Source organism: Nycticebus coucang, chromosome 10, assembly GCF_027406575.1.
Source record: "Nycticebus coucang isolate mNycCou1 chromosome 10, mNycCou1.pri, whole genome shotgun sequence".
NCBI classification, from domain to species: domain Eukaryota; kingdom Metazoa; phylum Chordata; class Mammalia; order Primates; family Lorisidae; genus Nycticebus; species Nycticebus coucang.
In genome coordinates this window covers 10,508,986-10,526,980 of record NC_069789.1, presented here as the reverse complement: position 1 = coordinate 10,526,980, position 17,995 = coordinate 10,508,986, and the positions used below count along the sequence as shown (strand labels likewise).

Sequence of the window (17,995 nt, the reverse complement as noted above, 5' to 3'; positions counted from 1 at the left end):
TCCAGTACAAATCTACAGAGCGGAAAAGGGCAAGGGCGGGGCTTCGAGAGCGCTTCGCCCCAAGGCCCCGCCTACCGGTGTTCCTCCCTCTTTCAAATTGGAGAGGCGCGGACCTGCGTGCCGTGCGTCCGACTACTACTCCCGGCATGCAACGCGCCGCCTGCAGCAAGATAGTCTGGTGCCACGGAGTCGGCCCTGCGCGAGTTTGGCTGTGCAAGCGTTCCTCTTAGTTGTTCGTTTAAAAATATTTTTTAAGATTTATTTTTATGAAGGAATGAGATAGCGTTTCCACAATACAAAGTCTAGAATTGCAAACAGGTTGGAATTGGGACGTATAAGTTTAGCATTGGAAATTAGACAAACTCAAAAGTAAGACAATAAGGTAGAGGACGTTAGATCTGAAAAGCTGTAGATTCAGTAGAATCTTAACCCTTCTCATTTAAGCATTCACACAAAGACTCAAGAGGAGTGAATTACTATATTGTAAGTACATAAATCCAGATTCTGTAACACACTTGGGCTTTAAATCCCCACACCCTATAAGGCGGGAGGAGATCTTGTGTTACCCTTATTTTACGGTGTTTAAAACCTAGGCAACGAGTGACACTTGAATTGGTACCTAAACAACCTGAGTCCGTAGTAGCCCATTCCCTTACTTATTCACTCTTTTTAGTGTTTCGATTGTATCTAGATAATGGACTACACCTATGGTTGACCTAATTAATGCTCTTTGGACCACAAGACAAATTGACTGTGACATCTAATTCTGATAAAAGCTGCTTCAGGAAAAAGTGGGGAAAGAATCACATGTGGGCGCCTTGCCATGGTTCATGCCTGTAAACCTAGCGTTCTGGGAGGCTGAGGCTGGTGAATTGCTTGAGCTCAAACGTTTGAGCTATTACTGTAGCTTGGGGCAACAACTCTTGTCAACAATGAAAATTTTAAAAGAATCACATACGTGTTTCCGAAATCCTATATACCCTCATGTTCCCTAATGGTCCCTAGAGCACATTTTGGTATTTTATTATTTCTAGTCAATGTGTTAAATAAGTAAACTTTGAGAATTTACTACAAATGTATTGGGCACTTATAGTATAGGAGGAATAAAGATACAATTGCAGCTTACAAGGATTCCTGTTATTTGGTCTATCTATAAATAAGTAAATTGTAATACTACATGTTAACTGGTGTTTGTCATGGCTTTATCAGAAGATTACAAACCACTTGTAAAGAAGGATGCTGTCATATTTCTATGTACACAAGTGCCTGATGTAGTTTTGGGCATATAGTACTCAATAAGCACATGTTCCTATCCATTTTTGTTCAATTATTTATATATTGAGAGCTTCTCACTCTGTTGCCCTAGGGCACCTGGCTAATCTAGTTTGGTTTTAGTGGAGAGGGGCTTTGGGTTTTTGCTCAGGCTGGTCTTGAACTCCTGATCTCAAACAATGCTCCCACATTGGCCTCTTAAGAGTGTTAGGGTTATAGGAGTGAGCCACCAAGCCCGGCTTCATTTCTGTTCAATTTTTTAAAAATCACTTATAGCGTGCCTACTGCCAGACAATGTATTTGCTATCGCAGCGTCTTCAGACAGGCGAAGATCGGCGCTAAAAGATAAAAGTTTCACCTTCATTAAGGCAATTCGGATTTTTTGAAGCGTTTTTGCTATCTCACTCCAGGAACGGATGTGAAATGTGATTCCTAAAATGTGATTTACATTTTCGTTGTCTAGCTTCTAACTTTCAGGCCACTGGGGAGCCCAGGTAGCGGCTCCCTCCTCCCGACGTTCCCTCCGCGTGTGCGCACGCGCGCGCCTGCAGCCGCGCGCTCCCGGGGTGGGGCGCGAGTCCCCGGCGAGCGGGGAGGGCGGGGCGGGACAGGGAGGGGCGGGGCCTGGCGGAGGCGGTTGGACTGAGGCGGACTCGCAGGCGGAGCCAGCGCCATGTCAGCCCGGGAAGTGGCGGTGCTTCTGTCGTGGCTGAGCTGCTGCTGCTCGGCCCTGTGGAGGTAGAGAGACTCCAGTCGCGGGCGGGCACCCTGGGCAGGGATCGCCTCGGGAGCCAGGCAGGCAGAACCCTGTTCCCGCCTTGTCCCTTCGGCTCCCAGAACAACAGCACCAACGTCCCGCTTCTCCCACCCGAGTTTCCAGTGGAAGTGAAAACTGAGAGAGGAAAATGAGGGATGTTGTTTTTACCCTTGCTATTCTGTTCAGGGTCGTGGTCCCGTCACACCGCTGTCCTCTGAACAACTGAGCCCCTCTGAATTCTTTTAAACTCATTCACCTTACTGCACCCTTCTTTTTGCCGGAGAGGAGAGGAGCTAGTGAAAAACTCCTAAGGTCATCACGGGAGATGGGCAGGGAGGAAACCCTTTACTAGGGTAACGAGGTAACTGGTTGAAGCTAAGTAATTTGTGAAACAGCGCACAGGAAGTGTAAACGCTGTAAAGAAATATGAAATTTGTATAAAGTGAGTTGATTTAGGCAATTAACATTTAAAGTCCTGGGCGGCGCCTGTGGCTCAGTGGGTAGGGCGCCGGCCACATATACCGAGGGTGGCGGGTTCGAACCCGGACCCGGCCGAACTGCAACAAAAAATAGCCGGCTTTGTGGTGGGCGCCTGTAGCCAGCTACTCAGGAGGCTGAGGCAAGAGAATCGCCTAAGCCCAAGAGTTGGAGGTTGCTGTGAGCTGTGACGCCACAGCACTCTACCGAGGGCGACAGAGTGAGACTCTGTCTCTAAAAGAAAAAAGAAAACATTTAAAGTTCTGAGACATCATTAAAGCAAGTTTGACTTTTGTTCCGTATTTGGTAACTGCTGCATTGGAAAGTATATCAAAATACTTTGAATTTTCCACGTAGGTTAAAACACTGTGGGTTAATCAGAAAATCACATTCAACGAACGCTTTCTGCTGTGAGAAATAATTATTACCCTCTAACGTTAAAATTTAAGAATGCCAACAATAAATTAAATAGTAGAAGTTTCAGAGGGAAGGGACATCTCATGGGACAGATGAAGAGGCCAAATAAAGAGTAAAAGGAACCATTTGAGTGGGTCAGTGAAGTCGTGAGAAGGGCAAAAATTTCTTGTTCTGACAGAACTTTGTGCTTCATTTCTTTGTGAAATGAAAAGAATAAAATCTGTCTGCTGGGGTTATCGTGAGGGTTAAATGCTAGGATGTATTTAGAACGGTCAGTTCATGAAAACAATGGATCAATAAATAGTGATAGTTGAGCACACAGTGGACCAAGAAATACTGATAGTTGATATTATTAAAGGTGGTCTGTGAACTCAGGGGGTTTATAAGCTTTATGCTGTACGCCACAGGTCACAAAACTTTTCTGTAAAGCACCAGACAGTAAACGTTTCAGGCTTTTCTAATTATTTATTTAGAGACAGAGGCACACTGTCGCCTTTGGTGTCACAGGTCACAGCAACCTTCAACTCTTGGGCTTAAGCGATTCTCTTGCCTCAGCCTCCCAAGTAGCTGGGACTACAGGCGCCCGCCGCAAAGCCCAGGTATTTTTTGTTGTTGCATGTTGTCCTTGTTGCATGGGTCCGGGTTCGAACCTGCCAGCTTCGGTGTCTGTGGCCAGCGCCCTACCCACTGAGCTACAGGCGCCACCTGGCTTTTCAGACAAAACAATTTATACTGTGACTACACAACTCTCTGCTCTGGTAGGGAACAGCAAATACCAACAATAGTAAACAAACAGGTGTAGCTGTATGCCAATAAAAATCGATGACAAAAAGGTGGGGGCCTGTAAAGCTTAGTTTGCTAACCCCTGGTCTACATTCATGATTGAAGGAAATGCTAGATTTCTTTCTTTTTTCTTAATTTCAGAATATCAAGGGGGGGGTATAAATGTTTTTGTAACATATAGCTTTTATAATGCTTTGGTCAGGGCTATAAATGTGCCCATCACCTGAATAATGTTTATTGTGCCTGTAAGGTAGGTTTTTATCCCTCCCCTCCTCCATCCTCCCTTCTTCTTGATTTCCAGCGATTTTTACTTCTTTCTGTGTTCATGTACATCAATTACTTACAAATTATGAACACATGTGGTAGTGGTTTTCTATTCTTGAGATACTGCACTTAAGGTAATGGTCTCCACTTCCATTGAAATTGCTGCAAAAGACATCATTTCTTCTAATGACTGAGTAGTACTGCGTGGTATATGTATACCACATTTTTTTTTAATTGTTGTGGATTCGTTGAGGGTACAATAAACCAGATTACACTGATTGCATTTGTTAGGCAAAGTCACTCTTGCAATCGTGTCTTGCCCCCAAAAGGTGTATGACACACCAAAGCCTCACCCCCCTCCCTCCTTCCCTCTCTCTACTCTTCCTTTCACCACCCCTCCCTCCTTTCTCTCTCTGCTCTCCCCTTCCCCCAGCCCCACCGTGGCCTTAATTGTCATTAATTGTCCTCATAACAAAATTGAGTACATAGGATTCATGCTTCTCCATTCTTGTGATGTTTTACTAAGAATAATGTCTTCCACGTCCATCCAGGTTAATGCAAAGGATGTAAAGTCTTCATTTTTTTAAATGGCTGAATAGTATTCCATGGTGTGCATATACCACAGCTTGTTAATCCATTCCTGGGTTGGTGAGCATTTAGGCTGTTTCCACATTTTGGCAATTGTAAATTGAGCTGCAATAAACAGTCTAGTGCAAGTGTCCTTACGATAAAAGGATTTTTTTCCTTCTGGGTAGATGCCCAGTAATGGGATTGCAGGATCAAATGGGAGGTCTAGCTTGAGTGCTTTGAGATTTCTCCATACTTCCTTCCAGAAAGATTGTACTAGTTTGCAGTTCCCGGAGCAGTGTAAAAGTGTTCCCTTCTCTCCACATCCATGCCAGCATCTGCAGTTTTGAGATTTTGTGATGTGGGCCATTCTCACTGGGGTTAGATGGTATCTCAGGGTTGTTTTGATTTGCATTTCTCTAATATATAGAGATGATGAACATTTTTTCATATGTTAGCCATTCGTCTGTCTTCTTTAGAGAAGGTTCTATTCATGTCTCTTGCCCATTTGTATATAGGATTGTTGGCTTTTTTCATGTGGATTAATTTGAGTTCTCTATAGATCCTAGTTATCAAGCTTTTGTTTGATTCAAAATATGCAAATATCCTTTCCCATTGTGTAGGTTGTCTATTTGCTTTGGTTGTTGTCTTATTAGCTATACAGAATCTTTTTGGTTTAGTTAAGTCCCATTTGTTTATTTTTGTTGTTGTTGCAGTTGCCATGGCAGTCTTCTTCATGAAGTCTTTCCCCAGGCCAATATCTTCCAGTGTTTTTTCTATGCTTTCTTTGAGGATTTTTATTGTTTTGTGCCTTAAATTTAAGTCCTTTATCCATCTTGAATCAACTTTTGTGAGTGGAGAAAGGTGTGGGTCCAATTTCAGTCTTTTACATGTGGATATCCAGTTCTCCCAACACCATTTATTGAATAAGGAGTCTTTCCTTCAAGGTATGTTCTTGTTTGGTTTATCAAAGATTATGTGATTGTAAGATGTTAGTTTCATTTCCTGGTTTTCTATTCAATTCCAAGTGTCTATGTCTCTGTTTTTGTGCTAGTACCATGCTGTCTTGACCACTGTGGCTTGGTAGTATAGCCTAAAATCTGGTATGCTGATGCCCCCAGCTTTATTTTTATTACTAAGAACTGCCTTAGCTATACGATTTTTTTTCTGGTTCCATACTATACGATTTTTTTTCTGGTTCCATACAATACGATTTTTTTTCTGGTTCCATACAAAATGCCGAATCATTTTTTTCCAAATCTTGAAAGTATGATGTTGGTATTTTAATAGGAATGGCATTGAATAGGTAGATTGCTTTGGGAAGTATAGACATTTTAACAATGTTGATTCTTCCCATCCATGAGCATGGTATGTTCTTCCATTTGTTAATATCCTCTGCTATTTCCTTTCTAAGGATTTCATAATTTTCTTTATAGAGGTCCTTCACCTCCTTCGTTAGGTATATTCCTAGGTATTTCATTTTCTTTGAAACTATGGTGAAGGGAGTTGTGTCCTTAATTAGCTTCTCGACTGTTATTGGCATATACAAAGGCTACTGACTTGTGGACATTGATTTTATATCCTGAGATATTACTGTATTTTTTGAACACTTCCAGGAGTCTTGTGGTTGAGTCTTTGGGATTCTCCAAGTATAAGATCATGTCATCAGCAAAGAGGGAGAGTTTGACCTCCTCTGCTCCCATTTGGATGCCCTTTATTTCCTTGTCTTGCCTAATTGTATTGGCTGGAACTTCCAGCACTATGTTGAATAGTAAAGGTAACAGAGGACAACCTTGTCTGGTTCCAGTTCTAAGAGGAAAAGCTTTCAGTTTTACTCCATTCAGTAAAATATTAGCTGTGGGTTTGTCATAGATAGCTTCAATCAGTTTCAGAAATGTGCCACCTATACCTACACTCTTCAGTGTTCTAGTTAGAAAAGGATGCTGGATTTTATCGAATGCTTTTTCTGCATCTTTTGAGAGGATCATGTGGTCTTTATTTTTGCATCTGTTAATACAGTGGATAACGTTTATGGACTTGCATATGTTAAACCAGCCTTGCATCCCTGGGATGAAACCTGCTTGATCATGATGTATGACTTTTTTGATGATAAGCTGTAATCTATTGGCTAGGATTTTCTTGAGAATTTTTGCATCTATATTCATTATTGAAATTGGTCTGAAGTTCTCCTTTTTAGTTGGGTCTTTTCCTGGTTTTGGTATCAGGGTGATGTTTGCTTCGTAGACGTGTTGGGGAAGATTTCTTCCTCCTCAATTTTTGGAATAACTTCCGCAGTACAGGAATAAGCTCTTCCTTGAAGGTTTGATAGAATTCTGGTGTGAAGCATCTGGACCAGGGCATTTTTTTGTTGGAACTTTTTTAATTGTTTCTTTAATCTCAGTGCTTGAAATTGGTCTGTTCAGGAGCTCTATTTCTTCCAGGCTAAGTCTAGGGAGAGGGTGTGATTCTAAATATTGATCCAGTTCCTTCACATTGTCAACTTTCTGGGCACAGAAAGTTGAGTTTCTGGTAGTATTCAGAGATGATCTCTTGTATCTCTGTGGGATCAGTTGTTATTTCCCCTTTATCATTTCTGATTGAGGTTACTAGAGATATTACTTTTCTATTTCTAGTTAGTCTGGCCAAAGGTTTATCTATTTTATTTCTTTTTGAGGAAAAGACTAACTCCTTGTTTCATTAATTTTCTGAATGATTCTTTTGTTTTCAATTTCATTGATCTCTGATTTGATTTTGGATATTTCTTTTCTTCTACTGGGTTTAGGCTTAGATTGTTCTTCTTTTTCCAGTTTCATAAGATGGCTTGTGAGTTTGTTGATGCGCTATCTTTTGGTTTTTCGAATGTAGGCATCTAAAGCTATAAATTTTCCTCTCAAAAGTGCTTTTGCAGTATCCCACAGGTTTTGGTAGCTTGTGTCTTCATTGTTGTTATGCTCAAGGAAGTTAATGATTTCCTCTTCTTTTTTTTTTTTTTTTTTTTTTGTGGTTTTTGGCTGGGGCTGGGTTTGAACCCACCACCTCCAGCATATGGGACCGGCGCCCTACTCCTTGAGCCACAGGCGCCACCAATGATTTCCTCTTTTATTTCTTCCTGTACCCATCTGTCATTCAACAGAAGGTTGTTTAATTTCCATGCCTTTGTGTGGGGTTGAACATTTTTGTTAGAGTTGAGTTCCACCTTCAGTGCCTTATGGTCTGAGAAGATGTAGGGTAAAATTTCAATTCTTTTGATTCTGTTGAGGTTTGTTTTGTGTCCCAGGATATGATTAATTTTGGAGAATGTTCCATGGGGTGATGAGAAGAATGTATATTCTTTTTTTTTTTGAATGTATATTCTTTATCTTTGGGATGGAGTGTTCTATATGCGTCTATCAAGCACAGATGTTCTATGGTCTCATTTAAATCTCTTATATCTTTGTTTAATATCTGTTTAGAGGATCTGTCCAACTCTGTAAGAGGAGTGTTAAAGTCCCCTGTTATTATGGTATTATTGGATATCATATTGCTCAGACTGAGTAAGGTCTGTTTCAAGAATCTGGGAGCATTTAAATTCGGTGCATAAATATTTAGAATTCAAACATCTTCTTGTTGTATTTTTCCCTTGACCAATATAAAGAGACCATCTTTGTCTTTTTTGACTTTAGTTGCTTTAAATCCACATGTACCTGAAAATAAGATTGCAACTCCTCTTTTCTTCTAAATTCCCTTTGCCTGAAAAATTGTCTTCCAACCCTTGACTTGGAGTTTTAATTTGTCTTTTGAAGCCAGGTGTGTTTCCTGCAGATAGCAAATGAATGGCTTGTGTTTTTTAATCCAGTCAGCCAATCTATGTCTCTTCAGTGGGGAATTCAAGCCATTAACATTTATTGAGATAATTGATAAGTGTGGTAGTATTCTATTCATCTTATTTTGTGAGAGTCCATTGCTTTTTTTATCTTTTGCATCAGTGTGGAAGTTAGGTTCTGTCCTTTAATTTCTGAGTTCTTACTTTGCTGCTGATCCATTGTGATGGTCAGTATGTAGAACAGGTTGAAGTATGTCCTGTAGAGCTGGTCTTGTTGTGTCGAATTTCCTCAATGTTTGTATATCTGTAAATAATTTTAAAGCTTAGCTTAGCAGGGTACAGAATTCTGGGCTGGAAATTGTTCTGGTTAAGTAGATTAAAGGTAGATGACCATTGTCTTCTTGCTTGGAAAGTTTCGTTAGAGAAGTCTGCAGTCACTCTGATGGATGTGCTCCTGTAGGTCAACTGGTGCTTTCTCCTGGCAGCTTGCAGAATCTTTTCTTTAGTCTTGACTTTAGACAGGTTCATCACAATGTGTGTTGGAGAAGGTCGGTTAGAGTTTAGGCGACCTGGGGTCCGATATCCCTCTGAAAGTAGTGTGTCAGAATCTGGTGATATATGGAAAATTTTCATTTATAATATTCTCTAGTATAGCTTCCATTTCCTTGGGGCATTCTTCTTCCCTTTCTGGGATTCCTATAACTCATACGTTGGAACGCTTCATAAAGTCCCATAATTCTGTCATTGAATGTTCTGCTTTCTCTCTCTTCTTTTCTGCCTCTTTAACTATCTGAGTTATCTCAAGAACTTTGTCCTCTACCTCCGAAATTCTTTCTTCTGCATGGTCTAACCTGTTGCTGATACTTTCTATTGCATCTTTAAGTTCCCTTATTGACTGCTTCAGTTCCTTCAGCTCTGCTATACCCTTTCTATATTCTTCATATTGTTCATCTCTTATTTGAGTATGTTTTTGGATTTCCTTTGGATTATTTTCCACTTTATCAGCAGTTTCCTTCATTGTTTCCATCATTTCCTTCATTGTTTTCAACATGTGTATTCTAAATTCCCTTTCTGTCATTCCTAACATTTCTTTTTTTTTTTTTTTTAAGACAAATATTCTTTTATTTCTGTTAAACTGAATATACAATTGTTCCCTAGGCAACCAACTTTTGCTTATAACTACAATTAAATTTCACATTAACAAAACACAGATGGTGACCTAACATTTCTTTATAGGTAGACTCCTCTGCAGTAACTATCTCATGGTCCCTTGGAGGGGTTGCTCTGGACTAGTTCTTCATGTTGCCAGGAGTTTTCTGCTGATTCTTCCTCATGAGTGATTTATCTGTTTCCTTGCCCTAATTTTCTTTTTACTTCCTCTTGCTCTTTAAGCTGCCGTGCCCGTGGACTAGGATTCGATGAGTCCTTGTGGTATAGGACCAGAAGGATGAGAAGGTTGAAGAGCAAGAAGGGATAAAATAAAGAAAGAAAGAAAAGAAAAAGAAAAAAGAAAGTAAAGAAAAAGAGAAAAGAGAGAGGGGGTGGGTAAAAGGGAAAATTGACAAAAAGAAGAGAGGCACAGAAAGAGTGAGACAGCAATATAGTACAATAGGGTACTTTAACACAACCTTTAAAAAACCCCAATCTCTGGGGGGTGCCGGGTTGGGTGGTTCCCTTGAGGTCAGCAGCTCTTTGCTAGCCTGATCAGACACAGAACCTCCACCAAGTAGAGAGGAAAGACAAAAACGCTATAAATCAAACCAAAGCAAGCAAACAGAATACTTTATGGGATAAAATTGGGAGAAAAACCAAATAATAGGGGTAGAAACACTAGCAAAAATGAAGTTCTAATTATTGAAAATGGCAACAATGGGAAATTGTATGTAAACTAGAAAAATGGAGAAAGAAAAAAATCTATACGTAAAGGGTTGAAATTAATAACAACAACAAAAACCAAAAACAAAGTATATATGTCTTGTTGAATATTGTCTGGGCAACAGGTGATCTTCTGGGGTATGAGATGTTAATCACAATGCTGATACGACTGGAGGCCTCTGCTGATTTCTCAAACCCCACAGGGTGGAGACCCTAAATCTCTCTTCAGCCCTCTTAAAAGGCACTTTAAACTTCTAAACTTTGCTAAGCAGAAACTTTCCCAGGAAAGCACTTGTTGCTGGGATCACTGCTGAAGTGGCTATCCACTTACCCAGTGTGCCAAAACCGGTCTCACTCTGCCCCTCAGGGTTAAAGCTGTAAGGCAGCTCAGTCCCTGCCTTTAGGCTGCTCAGTCACTAGATTACTAGCTCCCCATCCTTACTCTGCAACCCTGAGGCGGAGCTTGCTGGGGCACTTCTCTCACAATGGCTCCACATGGCCCACAGCCAAACACTATTAGCTCTATCTGGCTCAGTGGCTCAGTCTGGGGCCTTAGACAATGCCCAAAGTTCTCCACACTCCTTCCCAAGCTCTCCCAAGGAAGTTCAACTGAGTGCCATGTCCAAAAACACCAAAACAGCTCACAGGTAATGCCTTTCCAGTTTGCAGTCTCACTGCTGCTGTACTTACAGCTGCTGGCGGGATTAGACTGAATGAACACACACAACCACTTGCCAGTGTTCCACTGCTTTTGTCCTCTTCTTGGGGTCCAGAAGTCTCTCACTGACTCCCTGTGTCCTCAAAGGGATGATTATAGGCAGATCCCACCAGCAGAGATGCCTGGAGTCTTGTCGTCCCAGACTCACCATGCCCAATTGCAAGGAAGCTGTTACTTGGTTGCCATCTTGCTCAGATCTATATTCCCCATTTTGTTAATACATTCATTAATTGATAGGCACCTGTATTGATTCCACATCTTTGCCATTGTGCTGCAAAAAACATTTGATTGCAGGTGTCTTTTTGAGAAAATGACTTCTTTTCCTTTGGGTAGGTACCCAGTAATAGGATTAATGATAAAGTGGTAAGTCTACTTTTAGTTTTTTGAGAAATCTCCATATTGTTTTCCATAGAGGAAGTAATAATTGTCAGTCCAATCAATGATATATTAAGTGTTTCTTTTTGCATCCATGCCAGCATCTATTACACTTTTTTGACTTTTGAAAGCCATAGGTGTAGAGTGGTATCTCATTGTGTTTTAACTTTCAGGAAATGCTAAATTTCAGTTAAAGGTTAGTGAAAACAAAAATGTCATTTTTCCGCCATGATAGTCACAGACTCTCTGAATTTTCTTTCTTTCCTTCCTTCTTTCTTTCTTTTTTTTTGGCAGAGTCTCACTCTTTCACCCTGGGTACAGTGCCATGGTGTCATAGCTCACAGCAACCTCAAACTCTTGGGCTCAAGTGATCCTTTTGCCTCAGCCTCCTAAGTAGCTGGGACTACAAGTACCTGCCACATGCTCAGCTTGTTTTTCTGTTTTTAGTAGAGATGGGGTCTGGCTGTTGCTCTGGCTGGTCTCAAACTGTTGAGCTCAAGCACTCCTCCCTCCTGCCTTGCAGAGTGCTAGGAGCTCAGGTGAGAGCCACCATTCCTGACCTGACGTTTAAGTTCTTAATCCCAATGGAAATGGTTTTTCCATTGATGATGTAAGGTAGAAATGAAAGCTTCTTCTTTTATCATATGAATCCAGATCTGTGTTTTCTGCTCCATTTATTAAGTAGTCTCTCTTTTCCTCAATTGATATGACATAGCACCTCTGTCTTATAAAAAACTTCCATATGGACATATACCTACTTGTGGATATTCCACTGGTCAGTTTGTCTATTGCTGCACCAGTACCATGTGTTAATTATTGTAGCTGTATAATAATAAATAGGTCATTATATTTCATAAGGCAAATCTTATCCCTATTCTTTTCCAGAAGTATCCTGGTCATTCTTGGACTTTTATAATTTCACATAAATTTTATTTTTTTATTTCAGATTAATATGAGAGTACAGACAATTAGATTACATTGTTTGCATTTGGGTAGAATCCAAGATGTAGTTGTGTCCCTCATCCAGGAGGTGTGCCATATTCCCTTACATTATGCCTGTATTTTATTGGTTTCTGTTCACATGTTTTATCTCTTCTATTTTCCTTAGGCTTATTTTGATACTCTCTCTCTTTAAGATGTTAAGTCAGACATTTAGCTGAAGTTTTGGGCTTTATTCTTTTCTAATATACTGTTTGCCAAAGATACAATCTTATTTCTAGAGAACCTTAATGATGTCTCCAAAAGATTTCTAGAATTGATACAATAATTCAGTAAAGTCTGAGGTTACAATATTAATGTATACAAATCAGTAGCATTTCTATATGGTAGTAACAGTCAAAGAGTCAAACCAAGAATTCAATGCCATTTATAATAGCTGCAAAGAAAATAAAATTACCTAGGAATATACTTAATCAACAAGGTGAAAGATCTCTACAAGGACAGCTATATACACTGATGAAAGAAATCATAGATGACACCCCCCAAATGGAAGAATCAACATTGCTAAAATGTCCATACTGCCCAAAATGATTTACAGATTCAGCTCACTTCCCATCCAAATACCAATGTCATTTTTTACAGATCTAGAAGAAACATCTTACATTTCATATGGAATAAAAAAAGAGCCCAAATAGCTAAAACAATCCTAACCAAAAAACAAAACAAAAAAACCCTGAAGGCATTACATTACCTGACTTCAAATTATACTGCAAGGCATTAGTAACCAAAACAGTATGGTACTGGTTTAAATGTAGCTATATAGACCAATGGACCAGAATAGAGAACTCAGAAATAAAGCCGTAAAGCTACAACCAAGTAAATGTCAATGAAGCAGACAAAAACATACACTAGAGAAAAGATGCCCTAGTCAATAAATGGTGCTGAGTAAACAGGACAGCCTCATACAGAAGAATGAAGCTGAATCTCTCTTACCATATACAAAAATTAACTCTAGATGCATTAAAGTCTTAACTGTAAGACCTGATACCATAACAATTCTAGAAAAAAATATAGGAAAAACTTCTGGATATTGGCCTATGCAAAGAATTTATGACTAAGACCCTAGAGCAAATATTACAACAACAAAAATAAATGGGACTTAAACTAAAAAGTTTCTGCACAGCAAAGGAAATAAAGAGACAACTTATGGAATTGGAGAAAATATTTGCAAATTATGTATCCAACAAAGGACTAATGTTCAGAGTTTATAAAGAACTCAGATCAGCAAGAACAAAACAAATGACCCCACCAAAAAGTGGAGAAAGGACATGAACAGATTTTTTTTTCAAAAGAAGATAGACAAATAGACAAAAAGAATATGAAAATATGCTCAATGTCACTATTATACCACCTTACTGTGTCAGAATGGTCATTAGAAAGTCACAAAACAGATGTTCGTACAGATGTGGTCAAAGGGAATGCCTATACACTGTGGGTAGGAATATAAACTAGGCACAACCTCTGTGGAAAACAGATGGAGATTCCTCAAAGACCTATAAGTAGACCTACCATTAAACCCAGCAATCCCACTACTGAGTATCTACCCAAAGGAAAAGAAGTCATTTTATCAAAAAGACATGTGCACTCGATTTTTTATCACAGCATAATTCACAATCACAAAGATATGAAACCAGCCTAAGTGCTCATCATATATATACATGTCTATAAAAGGACTGTCCAGAAAGTATCCAGCCATGTAATATGAAAAATGGTGTTAATGATGGCTGGATGATTTCCATGTTGACCTCATATATATACCATGAAGGAGGAATACTAAATCATAAAAAGGAGTGAAATAATGTCTTTTGTGGCAATTTAGATGGAACTGGAAACCATTATCCCAAAAGTATCTCAGGAGTGGAAAAACAAATACCACATGTTCTCACAAGTGAGAGCTAGATGAGATGTATCTATGGTCATAAAGTGGTGTAATGGACATTGAAAACTAAGAAGTAGGGAGGGGCTTAGGAATAACTGTTACACCAGCGGTTCTCAACCTGTGGGTCGTGACCTCTTTGTAATAATGAAAATACATACTACATGTCAGATGTTTACATTATGATGTAACAGTAGCAATGAAAATAATTTTATGGTTGGGGGTCACCACAACATGAGGAAGTGTTGCGGAGGCATTAGGAAGGTTGATTCTGGTGATGAATATACTAAAAGCTCTGAATTCAGCATAATGCAATTGAAAACACTTGTATCCTTTAAACACTTGTAACAAAAACACTTGTATCCTCTAAATGTATTGAATTTTTTTTTTTTTTTAAAGGAGCTGCTTGAAAGTCTTAGGGTTGATGACAAAGAGCTTGGAATTTATCCTGGACACTATTATCAGACTAACCAAATAGCAGTAATTAGGAATTATTTTTACAGTTTTGTCAAGATATACCTAACTATGTCTATGTAAATTTGATGAGTGTTTTTTTTTTTTAATTTCAAATTAATATGAGGATAAAAATTTTTAGGTTATATTGTTTTCACTTCTAAGGTAAGTTTAAAGTTGTAGTTGAGCCTTTCATCCAGGGGGTATGCTGAATACCCTCACATTATGCACATTAAATGAGATCTCATCAACTGCCCTCCCTGTCCTCCCTCCCCTCTTTTCCTCTCCCCTACCCTTTGATAGACTATATTTGTGTTTCATCATCAGTATGAATGTGTAGTTGTTTATATATTGGTTTCATATTAGTATTGAGTACATTGGATTTTTTTTTTTTTTTTTTTTACATTCTTGAGATTCTTTACTAAGAAGAATGTGTTTCAACTCCATCCAGGTAAACATAAAAAGGTATGATGGAGACTTCCAGGTAAAGTCTCCATTTTTTTCTTATGGCTTAATAATATTCCATGGTATATATATGCCACACTTTGTTCATCCATTCATGGCCTGATGGGCATTCAGGTTCCTCTGAACATTTGACAATTGTGAATTGAGCTGTGATAAACATCTGGTGTAAATGTCTTTATGGTAAAATTATTTTTGTTTTTCTGGGTAGATAGTAATGGAATTGTGGGATCAAATGGAAGGTCAACTTTTAGTTTTTTAAGAATTTTCCATACTTCTTTCCAAAAGGTTGTACTAGTTTGCAATCCCACCAATAATATACGAATGTTTCCTTCTCACCACACCATCTACAGATTTGGGACTTCTTGATGTGGGCTAATCTGTCTGAGGTTTGGTGATACCTCAGAGTGTTTGTTTTTTTTTTTTTTCCAGAGTGGTTTTGATTTGCATTTCTCTGATGATTCCAGATGATGAGCATTCTTTTATGTGTTTGTTGGCCATTCATCTGTCATCTTAAGTCTCCTGCCCGCTTATAAATGGGGTTGTTTGCTCTTTTCTTGTTGATTAATTTGAGTTCTCTGTAGATTCTAGTTATCAGCCCTTTGTCAGATTCGTAACTTGCAAAAAGTCTTCTCCCATTCTGAAGGTTGTCTATGTGCTTTAGTTGTGGTACCCTCAGCTGTACAGGAGCTTTTTAGCTTGCTTAAATCTCATTTATTTATCTTTGGTGTTGCTGTAATTACCAGGGGGAATCTTATCCAAAAAATCTTTTTGGAGGCCAATATTGGCAAGCATTTTTCCTCATATTCTCTTCCACAATTTTTATTGTTTTTTCTCTTAAATCTTTTATCCAGCAAGAGTCAATTTTTGCCAGTGGTGAGAGGTGCAGGTCCAATTTCAGTTTTCTACATGTGACTACCAAGTTCTCCCAGGACCATTTATTAAACAGGGATTCTTTTCCCCAGTATATGCTTTTGTTTGGTTTATCAAAGATCGATTGGCAGTATGTGACTTGGTTAATCTCTAGATACTTTATTCAAGTCCACAGATCTGTATCTCTGTTTTTGTGTCAATACCATGCTGTTTTGATCACTATAGACTTGTAGTATAACCTGAAGTCTGGTAATGTAATGCCTCCATATTTGTTTTTATTTCCAAAAATTGTTTTAGCTATTTGGAAATTTTCCTGGTTACATATGAAACAAAATACTTGTTTTTCAAATTCTTTGAAGTATGACATTGGTGCTTTGATGTCATTACTTTAAATCTATAGATCACTTCGGGTAGTATAGACGTTTTAACAATGCTGATTCTTCCCAGCCATAAGCATGGTATCTTGTTCCATTTGTTAACGTCTTCTGCTACTGCTTTTCTCAGGGTTTCATAGTTCTCTTTATGGAGGTCTTTCATGCTCTTTGTTAGATATATTCCCAGGTATTTCATCTTCTTTGGTGCTACTATAAAAGGTATAGAGTCTTTGATTTGATTCTCAGCTTGACTGTTATTGATATATATAAAGGCTACTGATTTGTGGGTATTGATTTTGTATCCCAAGATGCTAACTATATTCCTTAATCACTTATAACAGCTTTATACTTGAGTCCCCGTGAAGAGTGAGACTTTGACCTCCTCTGTCCCCATTTGAATACCCTTGATTTCTTTCTCTTGCCTGATTGCAATGGCTAGCATTTCCAGCACAATGTTGAATAGCAGTGGTGATAGTGGGCATCCTTGTCTAGTTACAGTTCTGAATGGAAATGCTTTCGGTTTTACTCTATTCAGTATGATACTAGCTATGGGTTTGCTGTAGATGGCCTCTATCAGTTTAAGAATTGTCCCATGTATGTCTGTTTTCCTAAATGTTCTAGTCAGAAAAGGACGCTGGATATTGACAGAAACCTTTTCTGCATCAATTAAAAGAACCATACGGTCTTTGTTACTGATTTTATTTATGTGGTGAATTACATTTATGGTTGTATGTAAGTTGAACCAAAGTTGCATTTCTGGGGTAAAACTACTTGATCATGATGTAATAACTTTTTAAATGTGTCACTGTAGGGCGGCGCCTGTGGCTCAGCGGGTAGGGCGCTGGCCCCATATGCCGAGGGTGGCGGGTTCAAACCCAGCCCCGGCCAAACTGCAACAAAAAAAAAAAATAGCCGGGCCTTGTGGCGGGTGCCTGTAGTCCCAGCTACTCGGGAGGCTGAGGCAAGAGAATTGCCTAAGCCCAAGGATTTGGAGGTTGCTGTGAGCTGTGTGATGCCACGGCACTCTACCGAGGGCGATAAGGTGAGACTCTGTCTCTACAAAAAAAAAAAAAAAAATGTGTCACTGTAGTCTGTTTGCTAGGATCTTATTGCATATTTTTGCATCAACACTCATTAACACTATTGGCCTATAGTTTTCTACAAAAATATAGCTTTATCAATAATAAAGATTTTAGTAATCTCTTACAGTATCACTTTGCAGCTTTCCATAGGAACTGGCATGTAATCCTTTCAATATCATTCACTTCTAGTTAGTTTTAACTTTCATTGTTATTTCTTCTGTAACTCTCAAATTATTTAGTAGTTTTATTTATCTTTTTTTAATCTCTCCATTAATTATACTTTAATCAGAGAGAATGGTCTGCATGATACCAGTTCTTTAAAAACTTTTGAGACTTCTTTAGGGACTAATACATGATCAATTTTTATAAATATTCCATGTGTGATTGAAAATAATCTATTTTGTCTAGAGATCCACTAGGTCTATTGGGTCAAACTTGTAATGAATGGATTGATTTTCTTAGTCCCTAAAAATGCCTTCTGTTTCAAAGTCTTTTGTCTTACATTAATATAATTCAATTTATGTTTAGTGGGGCTTGGAATTTCTGTGAGAGTCCAGTGCCTCTTGTAA

General features: G+C 38.9%; 1 protein-coding gene across 1 annotated transcript in view; it reads left to right on the top strand.

Moving 5' to 3' along the window:
* Positions 1–1,898: 1,898 nt before the first annotated feature.
* Positions 1,899–17,995, top strand: part of CATSPERE (catsper channel auxiliary subunit epsilon) — a 172,862-nt gene continuing 156,765 nt past the window's right edge. The window contains exon 1 of the mRNA XM_053604723.1: positions 1,899–2,010. Within this exon, the coding sequence (XP_053460698.1) occupies positions 1,946–2,010 (65 nt within the window). The 5' untranslated portion in view covers positions 1,899–1,945. The remainder of the gene's footprint in view (positions 2,011–17,995) is intronic.